General features: G+C 36.9%; 2 protein-coding genes across 2 annotated transcripts in view; both read right to left on the reverse strand.

Annotated features, from left to right (window-relative positions):
• LOC101303341 overlaps window positions 1–1268 on the reverse strand; it is a 7623-nt gene extending 6355 nt beyond the window's left edge. The window contains exon 1 of the mRNA XM_004302973.1: window positions 1183–1268. The gene's annotated coding sequence lies outside the window, so the exon portion shown is untranslated. The remainder of the gene's footprint in view (window positions 1–1182) is intronic.
• A 1173-nt stretch (window positions 1269–2441) lies between these two features.
• LOC101294098 (vesicle-fusing ATPase-like) lies at window positions 2442–5116 on the reverse strand. The gene is made up of 2 exons (XM_004305312.1): window positions 4745–5116; window positions 2442–4241 (listed from the first exon to the last, which is right to left on the reverse strand). Exons 1-2 carry the CDS (start codon window positions 5114–5116, stop codon window positions 2442–2444), a joined length of 2172 nt encoding a protein of 723 aa, XP_004305360.1.
• Window positions 5117–8588: the final 3472 nt, after the last annotated feature.

Raw genomic sequence — 8588 nt, forward strand, 5'->3', positions numbered from 1 at the left:
AATGAGCTTTCTTAGCTATTCAAGTGATATTGTGTGTGTGTGTATATATATATATACACACACATGGCCCTTTCAATAAGAGATCCCTTTTTTGTTTATTTCTAGGGATAGGGTATTTGACAAACTTCCCGATCACTAAATCACATTTCCACCGTTCAGTTTGTAGGTGTATATGAGTAGATTACTTCTGCAAATTTTCAGAAAATTTGGTGATCCTTAAGTCATCCAAATGTTTGATTTATTTCTAATGATCTTGAACGGTGTAGGTTTGACATAAGTGTTAAGTTTTTTGTTTTAATCTCAGCCATCAAAACCCATTAAAAAACAGATCTAATGGTTTGGGTCTATCCCTAAAAATAACAAAAAATAGGGACCCCTCAATGGAAGGGCCCTGATATATATATATATATATCAGAGAAGATAACAAATAAAACACAGTGCTAAAGCTTAAGGTGTTGTGTTGATCTACTATGTAATTTATCCCCAAAACCAGATATTTGTTATTGAGAATGCTAATATGCTACATAAACAAAATCCAACAACAAAGAATAAACATGCCGGAAACAAATAAAACAGGAGACTAAAAATCATCTACAACAATTACCAAGCCATAAAAGTAAACCAGCACACTGAAGCATGAACTAAATCGATTTCGAGACTCTACATTCACCATTCTAGACTAAAAGCCAAAAATGCAATATAGCACTACAAATCAGTGAAGACCTTCAAATTTTGAGAGTTGCGACTGAGCAGACATTCAAACCGAAAGCAGAGGATGAGAAGTTAAAATGGATAATTCTTACAGATTCCCAGTAGTAAAATGAAGCTTCAATTCATGCCATATATGTAGGAAAAATGGGACTATGCTTTATAATGCACGGTCAACAACTCAACATAACATTGAAGCATATATTATCACGAAAAGCACAGAATCAGAATAGGCTTAAATAGCACATACTGTTTCTAGTTCAAATAAAAATAACCAAGAAACATACATATACATAATACAGATATAATGGCAGAATTGGATGGTGTCCTCATGAAAATACACAGAACCCAGAAACAGAATGCAAAGAAAACGCTACTAAAACTACATGGTCGTTTCAGATTCCGTGAAATCAAATCCAAAGATCGAATCCAAGAAAAAGGAGACAAAACAAAAGCGCAAAGTGGAAATCGAACCTGGAGAATGGCAACAAGGTCGCACGTTTCGGCTTCAAGTTTTAAGTGAAAGCCCAACTCCGCCACGTCAAATTTTCCTCTCTTGGAATCCCAGGAATTCAAAGTCCCAGTTGTTGGTATTTTGGTAAAATCCCGAGGGAAGGTTTTGGGTTGACCGGGTCTATGACTGGGCTGATGTTCCTACCCGGCCCGACTGTATTATACGATAACCATTTTATCATTTGCCTTTTTTTTATTTATAGTTTTCATTAAGAACTTGAAATTAAATAATTCATAAATTGGAGATTACTTAAATAAGAGAGAAAATATAACCGTATTTATTTTGGTTAGTCTGATTTCATTGTCATATAGCATTCGTATAGGAATGCAAGCTAATTGTTGAGTAATCAAAGTATAAATAATGTTACACCAGCTTATTATGATTTTAATACACTAAGCCTCTATTCACACATATTTAACGAGAATAATATGTTTTTGTAACACATTCAAAATGTGTTGTGCCTGAGATCTATAGAATTTTACATGACATTAGGGGATTCATCATCTATTGTAGATTAGAAGATATCAAACATCATGTGATTCATGTCTGATTTGAATCTCACCACTTTTTCTATGTGATTTCATCTATCAATGGTTACATATATTTCTAATTGTAACCTTAAAAATTAAAATGTATCTCAAGAATTTTAAACCATATTTTATCGTTTAAAATTTTATCAAATAATGGCTGCACAACACATTAATCTCCAAAAAAGTACACAAAATTGCAACACTTTCAACCTACTCATGTAGATTTTCTGATGTACTAATTTCTTCCAATACCTTATATCACTTATGTATGTATAAATGATTAAGATATCAGAATGTATAATCCTCAAGTCCTCAACAATCATAAACTTCTCGTTCTTGCTTATAAAGGCCCTCATATAATACATGACGAAAGCACTACAAAAGCATGCATTTCTTAGTTTTGACTTTTGAGTTAGATGATTCGTCTGTAACACAAGAATATGATGATCTGATCTAGTAAAACAGAATCATTATCTTGACAGTCGATTAATTTTCCTCAGTTATGCAGCAGTTAGATTTAGACTTGAAGGTGATAATAAGAAAAATGAAATCATTTCCCTTGATTCTAAAATCCAATTACCTCCATCATTTGATGTACATACAGTCGGCATCAACAAAACTCTAACAAGACGCATTTGTAATTAACTTGAGAAGAATGTAATGCTACATAATACAAGTTATGTGTAATGCTATCGCCCAATATCCCGAAGGCAATTACAGAAGTCAGTCGTATTTATTTTCTTTTTTCCAGGGTAAACAGGCTTGGCACATTGCCCTGCGGTCTCAATTATCGTATAGAGCTTCTGGATAGGCATATCATTCAGGGCATCAGCAGCTGCATTTATGTCCTCATCAGTAAAAACTTTCAACTGCTCTAGCACCTTCTTTGCATCCTCACTAGTTAGTGTAGGAACATTGTAAGCGTGAGAAAATGTCTTGCAAAAGCGAATTGAGTCCAAGAATTCGAATTCACTAGTTGTTCCTATCACCAGAAGCTTGTTTCCCTTTGGAGGAAGGCGCTTCAGAAGACCCCATAGTGTTTGATACATCATGGTTGAGAACCTTGGACCAATAGGAATAAACTCCATCAACCTCTCAATGTCGTCCAAGATAATGATGCTCAATTGTGACTTGTAAGCTTCCTCAAAGACGTTTTCGAGGTGAACACATTTTGACCTTTCGTCATGAAGACCAATCATGGACTCCGCCGAAATAATCCTGACAAATGGAAATCGGCTGTGGATGCCAATGGTAGCTGCTAAGGCAGATTTGCCAGTGCCACTAGGGCCTTCTAGAAGGCATTTAAGAAGAGGGCTTCCTTCACTCGATCTAACTTGCTCCACGAGTAGCATAGCTCTGTCATAAGCATACCTATGTCGATCACCACAATTCAAAATGCCATTTAACCTGCATCGTTCAAGCTCCTCTGCTGAGGCTCCATAAGTAGGTCTAATTTCTTGAAGAGCGCGTCTAAAATCATCCATGGTAACTTTAATATTCTCCTCATCCACTGGCTTCTTAAGATCATCCAGACTCAGTTGTCTGTTAAAAGCAAATGACACAGCACTTCTAACAACACCTTCAAGTTCTGCACCACTGTAGTTTTCTGCACGAGTAGCAAGGTCTAGAAGATTCACATCTGGAGCAAGAAAAGAGCTCTCCTTTATCTTGTTTGTATGAATTTGAAGAATCTGTAGGCGGCCTTTTTTATCAGGAAGGCCTATCTGAATTTGAACTTCCAGGCGTCCTGGTCTCAAAAGAGCTTCATCCAGCAACTCCTTTCTGTTAGTCAATCCAATAATTAGAATGTTATTCAGAGGCTCCACTCCATCCATCTTGGTAAGTAATGTGTTCACGATATTATCATGAATGCGTGAACTATCACGGCTGGAGCCTGATCTTTTCTTACAAATAGCATCAATTTCGTCAAATATTATGACATGCAAATCACTTTCATCCCCATGAACTATTTGATCCTGTTCAGCATCAGCAAATAGCTCCCTAACATTCTTCTCACTTTCACCAACGTAACAATCCAACACTTCAGGGCCATTGACAATCTTTGGATCTTTCCCATTCAAAATTTTCCCTATTTGACGAGCCACCAGAGTTTTTCCAGTACCAGGTGGTCCATAAAGCAGCATTCCCTTCACATGTTTAATCCCCAATTTATTTACCACATGATGAGGGATTACGCGGGACGCAAAAGCTCTTCGAAATATACTTTCAAACTCGGCATTTAATCCACCGATGCCGAGCTTTTGAAGATTAAGTTCCTTCTGCGTGAAGATTTTACGCTGATTTATTACCTTTAGTGCATTTGAACCCCTTGGTGTCTCAAAGATGAAGCATGTCCCAGATGAAATCATCCCTCTTTCAAGATCAGCATCAGCCTTTTCTTGTCCCTCTACTGCAGCCTGATGGACTGTGAAAACGTATTCACGACCTCCATCAGACTTGAATGCTACTTTTTGTCCAACCGTCATAATCTGCACATATCAAGTGTTATTCCACAATCGAGACATAACAAATAAATACTTCAGCAAGAGTTAACAAAGGATGGCATCATTCAAAGAACAGATTCAATTTTCACATGTGTTGCATCTCAGACTATGAGCACATTTGCCTAAAACTAATAATTTGTCTGAAACTGCAAAAGATTCGAACTTATACTAGATAAAGTTCTAACATAGGAGATACTTCAAGATATGTTCAGTTTCTTAATAATATCTTTGACAACTTTTAGGCTAAAAGAATGAAAATTGTGCACTTTGGACTAAAAGATTGACCAAGATCACAATTCCCAGGACTATTGTTAGACATCTATAGCAACATTGATACCATATCAAATTATCAATCCCAATCCCAATCCCAAGAACTAAACTTTTACCAGTTTTAACTTGTGTCTACTAAACAAGGTAAAATCTTCAAACAAATATAAAACTAACTGGAAGTGTAAAATAAAATAAAAATAAAAAAACAAGCTACATACCTGGTACATGTACTTGTTTCTAAGCAACTCATCGAGAAAAACAGCATCAACCTGTCGAGTTTTGGTTCTCTTCCCCAACAGCTCTATCTCTATCTTAAGCAGTGCCAACTTAAAATGCTCTTCGGGCGGAACAAATTTGGTGACAGAAACCTTGTCACCAACAGAAACCCCAGCTTGGTTTTGTTGGGTCGCATTCAGAGCAATGTGGCCGCTCTCTATGCCCTCTTGTGGGCTGACAGATAGGACGTAGTTGTCGCCGACGGTGGCATACCAGCGGTCAGATTGAGGGTTGGCGAAGGTGGGAAGATCGGACGGCGAGCAGTAGGCGTGGTTGGTGAAGACGGAGTCGCCGGCGGGGGTGGTTACGATCATATGCATGGTGGCTGGGACAAGGGAGGAGAAAGAAAAGAGGAGAGTCTAGGATTAAGGGTAGGTTTAGTGTGTTGGATATTTATACAAGTTTTCATCCGTATTGGGCTAGGATTCCTTGGAATAAAGGAATCCAGGCTGGGCCGGGATTCCTCTATGGGCTCAGTTCGAGCTTTGCTATTCTTCGTCAAAAAGTTAGGTCACGTAAAACGGATTAATATAGCGGAAATTCAGATTAGTCTGTTATCTATTTCGTTTTCAATATATATCTTTGATTTTGATTAATTTTGAGATCAATTTTGTTCTTGGTTTTACGGATATGAGTAGTAGAGATTGTTATATGCATATATATATACTGGGTTTTGAGTTCAGAAGAGCGTTCTCTCACCGATTAAAGGTTAGTGTTTGATGATGAGTTCTGTGTGCTTGAATTAAAGTTTAAGTTCTGGGAATCTGCTTGAATTGCTTTGAATTTAAGATATATAAATATTTTTTGGAGCTAAGATCGATCGTATGGTTCCTTTATATGGAATTCGAGTGTTTGATTGATTCATTCGCAATGTGATGGTTTAGGGTTTAAGATTCCAAGTTACTTCTTTGTATGAATTGGGATTGCTAGTACATAGAGGTATTGCAGCCTTTATTTTCGTAGCTACTGTTGGGATCGTTCATGAAAGTAGACACTTCATACCAAATCTCTTGGTTATATATTTTCCTTTATTTTTGTTTTGTTATTCTTGGTATCTCCGGGTGATTTCCTAAATCCTAATAACGTGTGGTTTTGGGGTCTCCTTGATTTGTTTAGGTGTGTGTAAAGATTTATGGTTGTTATTTGGATGATTTGCACTTGCTTTTAGTCTTACCTGTGTTTGATATTTTGCATGTAATTCTTACGTATTGTCATTTCTCAGGTAAAAGTATGACTGTTATTCTTTTCTTAATGTTTCTTTTGCTTTCATTCCGATTTTCTCTCGGTTGCGCCTCCTGAACATCATTGAAAAGTGCGTTGTTGCTTTTTATTTTTGTTGTTGTCATCTAGGTCAATTGTGCGCATTGGTTCCTCACATATCCACTTCAGGTTTGTAGTGTTTCATTATCTTTGGAATGTTGTTTCACACCGTGTCTTCTCTAAATGTCATTAAAGACATCCTCATCGCTTTGATTGTTTCGGCCAATAGTACTACATCTTTTTTCATGCTTTGTAACTGAGACCAAACATCTTTCATGTGTTAATCATGTGCATCTGTCCCAGGCATTTTCGCGTGTTCGCTGTTGAATTATTCCTACTATATGTTCCTTCTCCCCTTGACCTCTTCTTATGTTGCATGACAAGAGGTGCTTAATATCTTTTGACAATGAAGTTCGAGCTTCGAAGGGTATTGGATGGAAGCTAGCGGTCTAGTTATATCATCAACCTATTATAAGAAATCGATGATGGATCATCTATTGACTAGATAAGGTATGATATATATGTTAACATTTCTCATACATAAACTACTCTTACCACTTTAAAGACTCAATTGACCATTTTAAAAACTCATTTTACCGTTTGATTACTAATATGATAACCATACAATCTTTAATTACTTTAACTTATTTTACCACATTGAGAACTATATATATTACTACTCTGATGACTTATTCTACTTTAAGGCAATTGTGTGCATGTCATACCACTACTAGAATAAAGGACTTAGGCGACGAAATCAAAGAAAGGAAAATATTTTCGTCGCCTAGGTAAGCAGTTAGGCGACGAAACCTTCGTTTGTGGACTAAAATCACTTAGGTGACGAACTGAATAATGGTTCATCGCCTTAGATTACCAAGGAAACAAAAGGACTCATACTATTTTCATCGTCTTAAGGCGGCGAATGTTTCGCCGTCTAAACTATCAACCACTGAGGCGATGAACAAATTGTTTCGTCACAAGTTTATCTTATGTGACGAAAGTGGTTACTTATGCGACGAAAACTTTTCTTCACCTAAGTAAACTCACTTTATAATCTCATCTTTGTGAACCAATTATATATAGGAAGCAATATTTTCAAAAATCTTGTGAAATAGGATGTGATCGGTATGATAAAATACGACTATGGTTGAAAAATTGCATATTTCCGGTAACGTTTGGTCCCCGATAAAGACGGTCAACCTCATTTACGCTTATACTTCCCTATGGGGAGCCTTATCGTCAGGAGGTAAACGTCTCTAAATTTTTACATAAATAGTTAGATCTCATTAATGTGAGAGTTTTGTGTGTAGAAGAATCAACCAAACTAGGCCATATAGGGTATGTAAGAGCGTTTTTGTGTAATAAGTGGCGTTGGTGTAGGTTTGACCGTGTGGATCGAGACCAAAACCTTATTGAAAACATGTGAATTTTTTTCATAGCCATATTGAAGTATACTGATCATATCGTACGGTTAAATTTTCATTTTATCAAATTTAGTCATCGAAACCACAACGTGCCTACTAATGTAGTATTACTTGTTTAGTAGGTTATATGAAAGTGTACATCTTTGTGAACCAACTATATATAAGAAGCAATATTTTCAAAAATCATGTGAAAAATAAGATATGATCGGTATGATGAAATACGGCTATGGTTGAAAAATCACATATTTCTGGTAACGTTTGGTCCCGATGGAAACGGTCAACCTCATTTACGCTTATGCTTCCCTATAAAGAGCCTTATCGTCGGAAGATGAACATCCCTAAATGTTTACATAGGTGGTTTGATCTCATCAATGTGAGAGTTTTGTGTGTGGAAGAATCAACCAAACTAGGGCATATAGGGGTATATAAAAGCGTTTTTGTGTAATAAGTGATGTTGGTTTATGTTTGACCGTGGGGTTCGAGACTCAAACCTTATCGAAAACACACTACAAAAATTAATTCAGTTAGCCACGACGCAATGCCGTCGCCAAAAACCATTCTGCCGTCGCAAAAGACCAACGGCGACGGCAGGACGACGGCATTTTTGCCGTCGCCGTTGAGGGCGTGACCGTTGCTTTTGGCTACGGCGACGGCATGCAGCGACTGCAAAGGCCGTCGCAATTCACCCATTGGCCACGGCAATTTTGCCGTCGCGAAGTTCTATTTATGAATTAAAAAAAAATCTGGCAAGCATATTAGCATACCAGATTATTATTATTATTTTTTTAAAGACAAAAGCTGTGCAAAAAGAAATTAAAAGAACATTCAATTAAAGGTTCTCAAATGATCTTGCATAACATGAACTATCAAGCACATCAAGTAGTGAATTTCCAAATGTTTCTACAGTAATTCCTTTACATAAGCACATAATATGTAGACAAAACCAACCAAGTGTAACCAACTGAGCCAAAGTTTCTTAACAATCAAATGAACTGGAGTTGCTTATATCACCACCCTCCGCCAAAATTCAATGAACATTTCAACCGCTCAATATCAACATTGTGAGAGAGAGAGAGAGAGAGAGAGAGAGAGAGAGAGAGAG

This window comes from Fragaria vesca, linkage group LG6 (genome assembly GCF_000184155.1).
Source record: "Fragaria vesca subsp. vesca linkage group LG6, FraVesHawaii_1.0, whole genome shotgun sequence".
Classification (NCBI taxonomy): Eukaryota; Viridiplantae; Streptophyta; class Magnoliopsida; order Rosales; family Rosaceae; genus Fragaria; species Fragaria vesca.